Source organism: Spermophilus citellus (assembly GCF_964194105.1).
Source record: "Spermophilus citellus genome assembly, chromosome: 1".
Taxonomy (NCBI): Eukaryota; Metazoa; Chordata; class Mammalia; order Rodentia; family Sciuridae; genus Spermophilus; species Spermophilus citellus.
Genome location: NC_138182.1, coordinates 3815061 through 3830204, shown reverse-complemented (window position 1 = coordinate 3830204; position 15144 = coordinate 3815061). Strand labels below are relative to the sequence as shown.

General features: G+C 46.9%; 1 protein-coding gene across 1 annotated transcript in view; it reads left to right on the top strand.

Annotated features, from left to right (window-relative positions):
* The window catches only part of MYO16 (myosin XVI), a 539332-nt gene that overhangs the window by 503613 nt on the left and 20575 nt on the right, over window positions 1-15144 (top strand). Inside the window, exon 34 of the mRNA XM_081300676.1 lies at window positions 8784-8875. Coding sequence (XP_081156802.1) covers window positions 8784-8875 — 92 coding nt within the window. The remainder of the gene's footprint in view (window positions 1-8783; window positions 8876-15144) is intronic.

Genomic DNA, 15144 nt, shown 5'->3' with positions numbered 1-15144 from the left:
GCCACCCCGGGTTCTGTCCCAGCCGCTGGAGGGCTGCTGGAATCCTAGGGCCAGGGCACATGGACATGGCCAGAGGACAGACTGGGTGAGAAACGTTGGTGAGGTTTCCAACCCTGGCCCCAACACTGAGGAAATCGGTGAGTGGTGCTGACTGTAAAACCTGAGACCCTCCTTCCAAACCCCCTAGCGGGCCTGCTGCTGGCGTCCACCGGAGGGAAAGGGAAGCAGTGCACAGGAACAGCTGGACGCAAGGCTGACAGCACCTTCACGCATGATCACCTGGGCCTGGAAAGTGTGGTCTTTCCACTGGCGCCTGGATGGCAGCAGTTATCCATGCTGTGCAACACCTGCCCCCACCTCCCAATCCCTACTCCACCCCACCCCCGGCCTCTGACCCTTCCACACCTTTGGGCAAGGAAGATCTTAGAGGCTTTGTGCATCAATGGTTGTGATTTTGTATTTTTTAGGGTCAGGAAGCTGGGCATGGCTCTGCAATGTGCCCTTGTTTAGCTTCCTCATGAGGCAGGCATCAAACCAGCAGCAAACCCAGGCTTGGCTGAGGGATGGTGCATTTCCAAGGTCATGTGTGGGGTTTTTGCAGGCCTCAGAGGATTCTAGTCAGTCCATTCACATGGCCCTCTTCCTAGGCAGCCTCATAGCAGGGCAGCAGGATTCCCCCTGGGAAAGCACAGAGCAGCCAGGAAGAGAGCTGCAGTCTCCTTGGTGAGTCCACACTGCATGAGGAGGGAGCCCGTGAGCTGAGTGCCCAGAGGCGGGCTCACTGGAGCTTCTTACAGGGCACCTTACCGGGCATCCTACAGGGCACCTTATAGGTATCCTGCAGGGCACCCTACAGGGCACCTTACAGAGCATCCTCAGGGCACCCCACAGGGCACCTTACAGAGCATCCTCAGAGCACCCTTCAGGGCACCTTACAGAGCATCCTCAGAGCACCCTACAGGGCACCTTACAGAGCATCCTCAGAGCACCCTACAGGGCACCTTACAGAGCATCCTCAGGGCACCCTACAGGGCATCTTACAGGCTTGACTAGCACACATGGACTCTGTAGCCGATGGGAACGACCCTCTACTGTGCACAAAACAGAACAAACAGCAGCAGAAACCCAAGAGACAATCTGCGATGGTGCAGATGACTTGGCAAACAGAACCTGAAGGCCACAGTGCACTCCTGCAGATACAGGAGTGGGTGCCAGAGCGGGGGTGATGGCAGGAGCAGACTGCAGAGGCACACCAGGTGCTGATGACACACAGAGGGCTGTGCTCCTGCAGGCCAGGGACGTGCACCCTGAGGAGGCCCCACCCCGTCTGTGTAGTAAGCCCAACTGAGCCTAGCTTTTATTTTTAAATTTAAACCTATGGAAAGCCTGGGTAGAAAAATGAAAATAAAATCACTGCCAGGGTCATAGTGAGATTCTTGTAAAATAAAGGCTAACCACGAATCCTAAAGCAGCCAGGGGTTTAAAAGAGGCAAATGACCACCAAAGGAGCAGCTGAGACCCACAGACAAGTAGAAGGACATACTTCACATGCTCAAAGAAAATAACTGGTGACACCAATTTTTAAAAGTAACAAAAAATTCCTGTAAAAATGAAAGGGAGTTAAGAATATTTTTAGAAAAAAAAATAAAAACATAAAGGATTAAGCATTTGGTGGACTTAGAATGCTCAGAGGTAGAGGAAGGCATGAAAAATCACTTAAAAGGTGAGTGCAGTCGGTAGCAAAACTCTCTAATATCATACAGGACAAATCCCACCTGCCAGCTGCATCCTCAACGTCAATCAACTCAAAAGATGGAGAAGAGGGCAAAAGAGGCCTGACCACCTGAAAGGCAGGACAAGTGGGTCTTGGTGGAAGGTCTAAGGATGTACATGGAGAAAACTTAAAAAAATCAAACTCTAAAGGACTTGTTTAGTGCAAACTATGGCATGAATAACTCATAACACAGTATTTTACAGACTAAGAGCTCTCCTGCCAGGCTGGTGACACGGGAGGGTACTGAGAGTCCACGCAGAGGGGAAGCTAGAGCTCCACAGCGTTCAGAAGTTCTTGAATCCAGAAATCCATGCATTCAAGAAAAAAAAACAAAGTCTGAATTGAAAACCAAAATATTCCAACTAACGTCCGTGAAAATAAGACAGAACCTGTGGGGGGTGGCTGAGGTCTCAACGGATGGTCACAGGTAACTTTAAACCTATGTGCTAGGAGAGAAGGGGGATCCAAATAAGGGTTGAAGAGCAGAAAATAAGCACCAAGAAAGTAGGAGGGAAGATGCAGTAAGGCAAGGACATACTTCACTGAAATACGGAACAGAGAACAAGACCAATGTTGGTTCTTTGGGAAATGAAGTGTTCCTTGGAAACATTAACAGACTTGATAATCCACTAGCCAGGGTGACAGAATAAAGAGGGTGCAAAAACGAAAAAAAAAAAAACCACACATATTCTAGGGGAGAAAGGGATGCCCCCTCCCATCTGTGGGGGGGTCATTGATGTGTGCGGCAGCTACAATCCCACAATGTTTTAAAAAACTAGAGAGATGGGAAAGGGATGTCCATGCAGGCACAGGAAGGAAGGGAATTTCCCTCCCTCAAAGGTTTAATTTTTCAGAACTTTGAGGCTAAAGACAAAAGCTACCACTTGGGAAAGGGTCTTAGAAAACTTAATACAAAAAGCTCCAAGTTTGCTCTACAAAAATTTCACCGAAATGCAAAAATCAACCATGCAAATGAAACCGCTCCAGACCCAAATGGAAATGTTCATGGAACATGCTCCTTGAGATTGATACCAGAGAATTGAGCCTTTGGCAATCTCAGGCTTCTAAACTCCAGCATGTAACAAATAGTGCAGGTCCACACCCTGGACACAGATTTATGTGTTTTCCCTTAAATGCTTATGGCAAGCAGATTTTAAAGCTGTTCCTGTGTGGACATTAATTGAAGATCACTTGAAAATCTCCAGTTATGTGCACAAAAGAAAAATCATTTCAATTGGGGACACAGTCTCTCAAAGCAACTTGACGTGTTTATGCTGGTCTACTCTTGTGAAAACCATCAATTTCTGGATGCCCGACACTTTCCCCAGGACTATTAAAATATCCAGCTGCATGCCCTGTGTACCAGGGTTCCTCTAGGCATCCTCTGATTGAAACAGTGATGGATGTTGCAGATGAACCAGTAAGTGCTGTGCAGAGGACAGAGTCAGGAGGTTTCTCTATCTGTATTGGACAACTTGAACAAATGTCCCTATGTGCAGCATTTGATCTGGTCACGATAACACTTAAGGCAATTAACGGTACAGAATCATAATTCAGATAGTACAGTGTCCTTTCTAAATAAAGGCACAAGATGAAAGTAAATGTTTAAAATAACTTAAAGTTCTAATTGGAACAGAAATAGTGTTATTTTCTAGGAAATGATTTCTCTTTTGAATGCCAGTATCTGCATGCTACCTCTGTTTCCCAGAAATAATTATCTGTTTGCTCATTTGCTGAAATATAGTTATGTGTGGGTAATTATAGCTATCACTTACTTTAATTGCCATCTTTTTACTGATGTGAACACAGACTTGGATATTTGTGTGTGTGTGTACTTAATTATTCCCTGGACTTGTGGTTATTTATCATTAGATTAGAAAGCAGTTTTTAATGTTAGAACATTTTAGCTATATCAAACAAAGTGTTGTGAATATAAAGATGTTTATTTTGTGGGGAAATAGAGATATAAAAATTTCCAACTAGGACATTTTATCATCAGTATGATTTTCTTTCTTGCTGCTCAATGAATATACATTTTATTGCTGAGCATCAGGAAAAATGGCAATTAAAGAATAGAGCCATTACATTTGGGTCTGCCTTTCTCTTTCTGTGAAGATGCCTCTTTTTCATCTGCTTTATGTCCACCCTTGGTACAGAGTAAGGCTTGCTCAGAGGCAGGACTGGTAAGCTCATTCACGGGTCCGGGGACTTTGCATTTTTTTGCATGGACTTGAGGGCCGTGCTGGACTCAGCAGTCATATCCAAACCACACTGATCTGGACATACTGAAGCATGGCTTCTGGCAGCCCTGGCCCAGGACCACCACTGCCCCAGGACCACCATGGGCCCAGGAGCCTCTGGCTGGAGCCCAGAAAATAGGCTTCCATGCACATCCCACCACCTCCCTGATTCATAGGAACTGCAAAGATGCTTTGGAATTTGTACAGTCATCTGACTCAAAGCCCAAGGGCCAGAGAAGGGGAAACAAGCCTTCACTTGACAATCTGGAATGTTCTCTGATTGTCTACTGTGAGTAACAGCAGTTGTCTTTGCAAAGAAAGCAAGCTCCTATGGCATCCGCTGAGCCCTGCCCGACTCCTGCTTCTGGTGAAAAGGGCTTTGAAGTCATATTACATCATGTCTCATTTGGACCTCATTCATTGAGTTGAGTTTTTTTCCAGCTCAGTTGGGAGTTGAGGTTGTAAATGATGTACTAGATAATCACTCGGAAGTCCTGTTCCTGATGCTTGAGGGGTCACCCCGCCCATGTCAGACCCCCCAGCTCTGACACAAGACAATTCCATGACCATGGGCACAGCATGTCTCAGCTTCTTAGTTTTCTTATTTTAAAAACAGGGATGATCAAGAGTCTGCTCCTGGGCTGCTCTGGGTATTCAGTGTGGCAGTGCAGACATGAAGTTGGTGCCCAGTAAATGCCACCTGCACACAGTTGTCATAAAATCCCAGGGACTTTGGAGCTGGAGGATCCACAGGATTGAGCAACACAAGCAGAAGTTATAGCAGGAAGCAGAGGGGAGCAGGTGGTGGATCCATGTCTCCAAGACCGTGCAGGTGGCTCCAGGGCTTACAGGCACATAGATCCCAGTGCACCCAGGGATAGTCAAATGTGCATGTCATTCTGATGGCCTGCCCTGGTATTCAGGGCAATGATGGACAGTGTAATCTGGAGCTTCTGGAGTGAACCAAGTGAGACTACATGGGTATGATTCAGGGGGAGGACTGCTGTGTTTTCAAAGGGCAGAATGGTAGGGAAACCTCGTGAAGGGGCAGGTGCGCTGCAGGCCCTTGAAGAGTACGTTGAGGACGTGGATTGCACGTAGGTGCTGTGCTGTCTGCAGTGGCCAGATGACATCTGAGCGACTCAAGTGTCCCCCTTTGTGTGCTCAGTGAACATGAGAGAACATTGACAGTGGTGTCAAAAGAGGCTAGGAGCCAAGGCCATCAGCGAATCAGGGGAGCAAGGATCGCTGTTACCTTCCACGTCCATGAGGGCATTCCACTGGGCTGGGATGGCCAAGGCTGCTTCTGGGGGAAGGGTGGACTTTTCAAAATCAGCAGAGGAGAGAAGGTTTGCGAATTTGCTGCCCGGTGTTATCTGCGGCAGGAATGGGAACTGAGGCATGGGTGAGTAGGTAAGATGGGAAACAGATTGCCCAGTACAAGCGTACCGGGCCTTGAACGGCAGCTTAGAGAGCCGCTCTGTCCTGGCTTTGCTGTTCTTGAGAAATGTGCCTGGTTGTGCTATTGAGGTGACTGTGCAACAGGCCATGAGTTGGGCGTGCCAGGCTCACATGCTGTCTCTGGACCTTGGCAGTCTTTGTGGACAGTCAAGGCTGTTACAGAACAAGCTGCCAGAAGAGTTGAGAGAGTCTCCATGAGTGAGTCCACTTAGAGGTGAGTGGTGGAACTCTGCACCCTTAGGCAGGGACAGGGGGTTGTCAAAGAGGAGAGTAATTCCCTAGATGGGTTTGCAGTTCAACAAATGGAGACTTCTGACTCCAGGTCATATAGATGCTGATCACACTCTTGGAGTTCAGGTGGGGGCTCCAGATGGAGGTTGGGAAAGGCTGGTTTTCAACGAGGCTGGACACATGGGGTGTATTTATGGCATTGAAGAGGGAGGAGAAGGAACATCTGGCTGAGAATGTTCAAACTCTGAGAAGAGCAGAAGTGGACGCACAGAACAGGGTGTCGAGAGAGACCACAGCTGTTGGTGTCATGGAAACGAGAGGAAAGTCTTCAAGATCAGAGCCATGGGGAGCCACGAGGATGTGGAAAGGGGGCCCACACCCCATAGCTGTGGACTGGACAACATGGGTCCTACAGAGGGACACACAGGGACTAGCAGATTCTAACTGGCTGGGCACACACCGCCCAGGGCCGCCCACCCTCATAGTTCAGCCTGCTCCCCTCCACCTCTGGGGCTTCTGTGCACCCCTGGGCAGGCGTGTGGACTGCGTGACGGGAGCTTCTCCCCTCCTCAGATCCTGTGGGGAGCACACAGAACTCTGGACCAGAAAGAGGATGTCCTAGCCCTTCCTCTTTGTGTCCTGGGAGGTCTGATTTGCCACCCTCAGAGCAGCACCCTTCCTCTACTGGTGGACCCTCAAGGCTGTTAGAGAACAAGCTTCCAGTTCCCCCACACTGGCTCACTGGCCCAGGGCGCCCCCTTTATCTGCTGGAAGCAGCAAGGATTTCCGCCAGGCCAGGCGTCTCCTGCCCAGGGCTCCTCTCGACTCCTCCTCTTGGAGGAGACCCTTCTCATGTGGAGCTTCCACCTCCTGCCCTTGGTCCTCACCTGGCTCCGTCTCCACCTGTGCACCTGCTCAGACCCGCGCCAGCTGTTGCTCTGTTGAGTTGGCCGCAGGTTTCAGACTTTAGCAGGTGGGAACTGAACTCACAGCTTCAATGCAGTGCTGTCCGTCTCTTCTCAGAAATCTGCAGTGCCCTCTCTTGTCTCCAGATCACCGTCAGTCACTCTCCTGTAGAATCTTCTGCAAACCCTCTGAACCCCTGGCCTGCTTTACTTCCAGAACAATCACTGGTTCCCTCCTCTGGCCAGACCTTTCCCAGGCCTTCCCCTGGCCTGGGGCCACCTTGAGCAGGTCTCCCCAGCCCGCTCCCCCTTTCGCATTCTCCCCTCTCCAGGCGGCTGGCAGCAACCACAGGGCTTTGTGAGTCCCTGCCGGCAGAACGCACCCTGTGGAACCTGTACCCTGTTGACCCGCAGTCCCTCTGTGGTGCTCGGCTGCGTGTCACTCCCAGTAAGATATGAGCTTCTCATCAGGGGAGGCTATTCTTTCCTCGTCACGGTGTTTCTCGGTTATTCAGAGGATGTTCATAAATAATTCCTCATTTTGTCTAATCAATCCCGGGTAATGCACATTGTGCTATTGATTAGGTTCTGGGTTTTTGTTTTTATAATCTAAACCGACTTTCTGTTTTGATTCTAAGAGAAAACATCTAATTTATAATTCAGTTTTGGAAACTTGATCATGTTTTCCTTCTCCTGCCTCAGATCCCCTGTCTCAGTAAGATGCCAGGTGAGCTGGACATGTGTCTGGGTGGTGGACCGGCCTGCCTGCCCCTCGGTCCCTCATCCCCCTCTAAGAGGGAGCCTCTCACAGAACCCCAAGCCCTTTCCTGTTTTCGTGCCTGAATTTCCCACTTGTGCACCAGGTTAGGCCCCAGGCTCCCTTCCACCTGTCTGGGTTCTGGATTGCTCAACACTAACTGCTGGGCTGCACCCTTTCCTACCTTCTGCTGCCAGTATCTAAATACAGTAGTCCCCCTTGCCAGCGGGGGATGTTGTCACTGCTTATGGCAAGGGCCCTTTCTCCAGCACCAGGCTCCTGAGGTGTCTCAGGTCCAGGGGCAACTGTGACTTACCCTGCTCAGTGAAGTCAGCCTTCATGAGGAGGTGTTTGTACGTTTAGCAAGGTCAGTCGGCAGGCCTTGTTAGATGTCGATAGGCTCGCATGGACTTCCCTGAGGAACTACCTGTCTCCTGTAACTGGAACAATGTGCAGTGATTTTCTAATGATTTTTAATTTAGGAATCATGTATATGTTTAATCAATTAAACCATGTAGTCAATGATGCTTTCAGACGAGAGGAGTAATTGCTTTGGTACTTAAAGTTCTCTGGTTGAATTCATTCCAGTGGATAGTTATTGCTCCTTTTATCCGGTCCTCTTTATTAACCAAGTCACTTCTGGCAATGCAGGGGGTCCCTATCACAATGGTTCCCAACCTTGCAGGCAGACAGATGGGTTCCCAAGGTGCACCTAGCAATGGGAACACTGAAGTTTTGAGTTGAGTGCTACTGACAAGTAGTAGGTAGAGGCCAGGGACACTGCTCAACACCCTCAATGCATAGGACAGTCTCACCAGTGCTGAGTGGAGAAATGTGAGAGATAACGAAGTCATTTGGGGCCACAGGATTACTTCTATGCCATTGGCAGTGGGCAGCGGGGGTGGTGCTGTTAAAATATAATGGATTCCAATCCATCGTGTGTCTTTAGCTATGGACAAAATGACCTGTGATCCGTGGACTCAGCAGACACACACACTTGGTGTCCTCTCTATTTCCTGCTCTCCCTCCCTGCTGCCTCTCAAGAGCCTTTTCCAGCAATCCAAGTAGACTACTCTTCTCTGGTCCTTCCCCCCATCAACGCTGCTTCAAATTCTCCTTAGTAACTAGAGAAGTCCCTCTGTCCCCTCCCTCCAGGGCTCCCTGACCCACTCTTGTGACACGGTGACTCATTTCTTCATCACATCTTCTCTGTCCTGCTGGTGTATTTCCACAGTGTGTGCAACTGTGGCAACACACTGTGTCCCACACTCAGTGGGAAACTCCGTATTCAGTGAGTGCTCACTGACGTTTCAAGCCCGGAACCCTAACAAGGTCGGCTTGGTCCAGTGCTGAAGAGGTTGCTTCAGGTGGGGAGGGAGATGCCACTGAACAGGGCTTTGTGTTGTGCTCCGCAGGCTCGCCTGAAGAGGACCGGTACTCACGGCTGAGTGTGAGTGGCACGGCCACGCCGTCGCTCCAGAGGCACCGGGACAGCCACACGACTCAGGTAGAGTGCTGCGTGTCCACTCCACTTTCAGCTTGTTATGACCGGGAGCTCACTTTTCCCCTCCTCTGCCCTAAGCTCTTTAACCCAACTTCCCTCCTCTCTCCCTACTCACTCCAGGTTTCTGCTTGCAGAAAAAAAATATATAGAATATCCAAAACCAGTAAAAATCAATAAATATTTTAAAGTAAAACATCATGGATATAATCTATGTTGTGATACTTTAAAATCACTGTCAGGTGATGGTGATCTCAAAACTGCTAAATGACAATATTTTCTGAATTTGACATCAGCTAAAATAGGCAGCGGGAAGTGGCCACGGCATGGACAACTTGGAGCCCTGTGGCCAGCCATTCAGCTCCACAGGCTCCATGCGGTCCAGCCCCGTCTGGGCCACAGCACAGGACGAGAGCTCCATGCATCACCTGAGAGCACAACTCACATCGCTGTTTGTGCAGCTCAAGGATCTCATGTCCACACTCATGGTGGTTGGCCTTAAAAATGTCACCAAATAAGGTTTATTCAAGAGAAAACAAAGATATGAGCATTTTTTGAAATATGAAGAATTTATGTAATAGGGTGTTCTTTTTTCTTAATGTTGATTTTTAAGACCTACTTTTAATAATTATCTTTTAAAATGATGTGGCCTTGCATTTAGGGTGCTGCCCGACCCAACAATTATGGCGCTTATTATCAACACATTAAAATACTGTTGCTTTAGCAACAGGATTCTCAGCTTCAATGAAGTTCCAGTACAGTTTGTATCATGTCAAGCATCTACATAGAAGCTGAAAATGTCTCAGCTGAGAATCCAGATGTTCCCATGAAATCAACTGTCCAGCTAATAATCATCAGGGTATCTGGAATTAGGTAGGCATGGCCACATTATCAGCTGAGATTTCCTAGATAACACTGATGAAGTCCTCAGGCAATCAGTGATCTCAGTCTTAGAGTGTGCAGTCTGCTAGAACCACTTGTGCTGGGCGCTGAACTAGCGAGAAAATGCTGGTGGTAGTAAGGGAGTGTCCTGCTGTCCCCTGTGCTCCTTGAAGACGCATCTACTCTGTGATCATTCACAGAGGAACCTACTGGTGGTGAAGACGGGTTGGGTTTTTACTGTGGAGTTGACTCCTCCAGCTTACAACACGGTAGGCCATCCGCCATCTTTTCCAGGGCTTCCACTACAGTGTGGTTCATAGGGAAAATTAGTGATTTTGAGAGATGGTTCATAAAACAGGCATTCCCGGAGCTTTTCCTCCAATCTTTCAGGGATTGGCCTGAGAAGTAAGGAGAGATGGGAAAAGACTCGTTTTCTCTGGGTTTTGAAGGGGCCCGTTTTCTGAGGCCCACTCCTCTGATGATGCAGAAGCTGCTGGTCATCTTACGTACTTTCCTTCCCTGAGTAAGTGGAAGGCCATGCTTCTCTTCCATGCAGATTGCGACCTCACACTCGAGGACAGGTTCTTCAGAGCTGATACACTGCGAGAGTGATGTGACCCTGAGATCCAAAGGCCACACATCTTCCAGAAGCTCTCTTGTGAGGCGTTTATAGGGCAAGTGTAGACACATAGATGCAGGTTTTCCCACAATGGAATCCAACAGAATTTTCATGAAGAAAGTCAGTCCTGGATGCATTGATCCTAGAGCAGTGAAGCCAAATAGGGAACGAGAATTGAATCCCTCTCTGAGGACGTCAGTGCTGTAACCAGCACTGCTATCATTTAATGGCATCCTTTTAAGGAGCCGTGACATGCATGGGCATTATTGTAGATAAGAGGAGAGAGATGTCGTGACGTGCATAGGATCACCCAGAAAGTTCACTGAGGCTGGGTGGATGTCAGTTCGTGCATCCTGTTTCTGGAATGAACTAGCCATGAGCCATTAAAAGGAATAGAGGAGTCATCTTTCATAAATGTGAATTTATGAAAAAATTTTTGGGTCAAGATAAAAGACTTAGTAGCCTTCTTGGTCGTTTGTGATTTGGTGTTTTGGCTGTTGGCCTCACTTTTCAGTTTCTTACCCACCACAGTGAAGATGTAAAGGGAGAGCTGTCCCCTCCTACTTCTCCTTTGACAGCTGGACAGGTACTCGAGATAGGCTCAGCCTATCTACCAAGGAGGTGGGGTGAGATATAAGGGATGAACAGAATGGACGTGGCGCCTTGGGTGGGAACAATGCAGATCTGGGGGCTCCACCCAGCGACAGCAGTGTTTGTCAGAATGCCTCTGCTGCCTGGCGTCTCTTCCACCAGCCCATCTACCCACCTTTCCTCCAACTTCCATCTGCTGGAGATGTCCAGAGTTAGTTCTGTTGCTTGCAGATACTGATTCTGTCTGAAACACTAATTCAATTGTTATTATTTATCAAACCCATGTTACATTCAAGAAGTACTGTTTTATCCTAAGTGTACAGACTCTTCATTGATATTTATTTTTTTCATTTATTTTTAATATGGTGTAGAACACTTTCTAATAGGAGCAGAGCCTTGATAAATGGTTGTGGTTTCTTTTATTGAGATAACAACACACAGAAAATAGTTTATGTTGTATTCCATCATAAATTTTTATTAACTTGCCAAATATAAGTCTTTGCATGAAAGCAGTAAAAAATGAGTTTATTAAAAGTAGTCAAAAATAGTGTAACTTGGGGTAGTAACTGAGTCATAAAAGCAGCTGTGCCCGTGTGGTCCTTATATAGAAGGCTCAGTAGGTCCATGCTGTGAACCATGATAAATATCCATGACCTTCCGCAGCATGGGTATAAATACCACCAACAGTGAACATATGACATCATGGAATTCCACGCACTGGTTCTCAAATCTGAAATCTCATAGGTTGGAGAAGTATCTTGAGTTGGTTTTGAAATTAGCATTTACAGAAACAATGTGACATCTATCTACTTAAATCTTAGGAGTTTTTTGAAAGTTTGTGCTATTTGGCACAATGTACTTGGAAGTTGTCACAGTGAGTGACATACCATATCTCCATCCCAGGATGGCTTCTTGCTCTCTGCTGTGAGCACATCCCTCTGCTGACTCACGGAGCCCGGGAACCTGATGCAGGAAGCCTAAGGATTATAAATAGAGCCATAGCATGAAAGCTGGGGGAGGGATGGGGCAAAACAAGGGGGAGGCAGAAGGGCATGGATCAAACCTACTGCCTCGTGCACACCATCAGCAGAAACCTTGCCGCTTACAGGCCTGTGCAGGGTTCCACTATTGACGCTGAAAGATGAGGTGTTTCCTTTGGTTCTTCTGAGCGGGGCTGATATGCCTTTAACTGACCATTAGCTTTACCAGCCTGGCCTTGCATCTTTGTTTCCCCAGCTGCCTGCCCCTGTGGCAATGCTGCCCACGTCATGAGCTTCCATTTTCATTTTCATTTTGGGCATTTATCATATTTCTTCTCAAACTTTAAAAATTTGCTTTTTGAAAGAATGAAGTTATTGTGAATATTGGTTACATTCAAATATTCATCACGAGAATCACTGATAGTCTTCGCTAAAACAGTGGTGATCCAGTGCCCAAGATATTAATAAATATGTAACCCACCACTAATATAGCTGCCGGTGACAGCCATAACATGATCCAGGTACAACTGATCCACATCCAGAAACAAATAGCTCTGTGGTTGGTTTTACCAAACCATTAAAGAAACTTCCTTGTAATGTCACATATCAACAAAATTAAGAGTTGCAGGCTACTCAATAAATCCAATACTTTTCTATATTCTCTTTTCCTCATATGGATTGATCTAAATACTTTATCACATGGAATCAAGACAAACTGTGTGCTAGATGAAATAATACCAGGGAACAGAAAGTAGATGATCCTCTCAGAAGGATCAACTTATCATCTATCAGCTACTTGCCTATTATCTCTCTCTGTCCACCTACCTGTCTGTCTGTCCTCTATCTATCATCATCTGAGCTGTGAACAGAGGAGGCCTCAGGTGAAGACTCTGTCACACACCCGGGTCTTCTGAGGACCAGTGGTCTTCACTGGCGATTCACCTGTTAACTGCAAGAAACGCAGGTGGAAAGTTAGCTCGAAGGTCTGAGTCAAACAGGAGAATTTTCAACAGGGAAAGGGCAGGTCCTGTATAGAAATTTGGAAAATAAAAATTTTAAACATTTTATTTTAATTTAAAAATTCTATATTTATTCTTTTCCATTATTCAATTGATATATATATATATATATATATATATATATATATATATATATGGTATATTAAAATGCTGTGTTTCTAATTGACTCCTATTAATAAGGAGAATTCAATTATAAGAAACATTGAAAGAGTGAGAAATCAGAGTAGTGGCTGATTTTTACTAAAGAAGAAAATGGCCTCGTGGTACCTGCACACACTCCGCTTCCAGATGGGCAACCCGCAGTTAGCAGGCATCTGTGCAGGAGAGAGGGACGCAGCTGGAAGATATGTGTAGTCCTGCTGACTTCATTCAATAGTATGTTGATTAAATTATTCAAATTAAAGAAAGAGGAGAAAAAGAACTGAAGAAGAATCCCACATCTGTTAACATGTGGGCATAGAAAACAGCAAGTATTTTTCAGGTTATTTAAAGATGTGTGGCCCGCCCAGCATGTTGCCTGCAGTCATGTAAGTTCAGAGAAATGCTTGTCATGGTTATCATGACGTTCCCCTCTCCCAGGGTTAGTATCCTGAACACCAGTTCTGAATGGGACATAGCGGATGTTACCTAAAATAGGTAGGAGATCGTATAGTACCAACAGAACCCAACAGCTAACTGGGATTTGATAGAACCTGTCCTGTGTGTCGTTTGAAGTGGAATTCTATTATGTGCTGGTATGCCTTTATGAAAAAACACAGCGGGTGGTGAAACAGCCAGCTACAGTGTTAGCTACAGTGTGTCTTGCTACAGTGTGTCTTGCTGTTTTGTTGTGTTAGGTTTCGAGCTAGATTTTTAAGCACAGTATTTGAATTCTTGATTCCATCCTGCCACAGAGGAATGCATCATCGCCCTCTGGTTAGCACAGCACCTTCTCCATGCCAGACTTTGACTAAGCAGAGTTATGTCCGTAATCCTGTATTACCCATGAAAACTAGCCAGTGCTGGGCATCCCCTTAATAGGTTAAAAAAATGGGCTGCTCTACAGATTATTGGATCATTCTGGAAATGGTTATTATGTTGTTGGGATGGTGTTTAGTCAGCTTTTTCACTGCTGAGGAGGAAGAGTTTATTTGAGGGCTCACAGTTTGAGAGGTCTTAGTGCATAGAAGGCCGGCTTCATTCCTCCCTGCTAGAGGTAAGGCTGAACATTAGGGTGGGAGAGGGTGGCAGAGGGACGCAGCTCACATAACAGTCCTCAGGAAGAGAGACTCTGCTCTCCAGATATAAAATATACCCCCAATTAACCACTTCAACCATACCCCACCTGTCTCCAGTAACCACCCAGTTAATCCAACCAGGTATCGATTCACTGACTGTCACAACCCAATCATTTCTCCTCAGAACCTTCTTGCGTTGTCTCACACTTGAGCTTTTGGGGGATACTCACATCCCAACCGTAACATTCCACTCCCATCCCCCAAAGCTCTCATTTATCTGACAATGCAGCAAACATTTAGTCCATTTCCAAGACTCACGATGACCTCCACAGTTCTGGGATTGTCCAAAGTTCAAGTCCAAAGTCTTCTCTGAAGCTCAAGGCAGTCTCACATGTGAGCTCCTATAAAATTAAAAGTATTTTACAAATTTACAACATATAAAGGTACTGAGCACACATTTCCATTTACAAAAATAGGGGCATAGAAATCAGGGATGAGACCAAAGCAAGACCGAAACCCAGCTGGGCAAACAGGTCCTGTGTCCTGCATCTGGAGCACAAGGCATCATGATGCTCTCTCCAAAGGGCTTGTGTAGATCTGCCCTGTGGCCTTGTAGGCTCCAGTGGTCTCTCAGTGGGCTTGTCTCTGCTCGATTCCTCCAGCTTTCCTAGGATAATGCCCCACGTTACTGGCATTTCTTAATCTCAGGGGTCTCCACTGAAGCCTCGGCTTCCTCCTCACATCTCCACACCTTGACTCCTCAGCAGGTGTCTGTAGGGACCCTGACCCTGATGCACTTTGCTTGGCCTCGCAGGTCTTCCTTTGAAATCTTGGTGGGAGCCTCCGTGAACCCCTAACTCCAGCATCCTTCATTCCTGCAGAACCAGCACCACGTGGTAGACACCAAGGTCTGCCACCATCTCGAGCAGTAGCCAACACTCCAGGCACCCTGGCTGCAGCAGCCTCT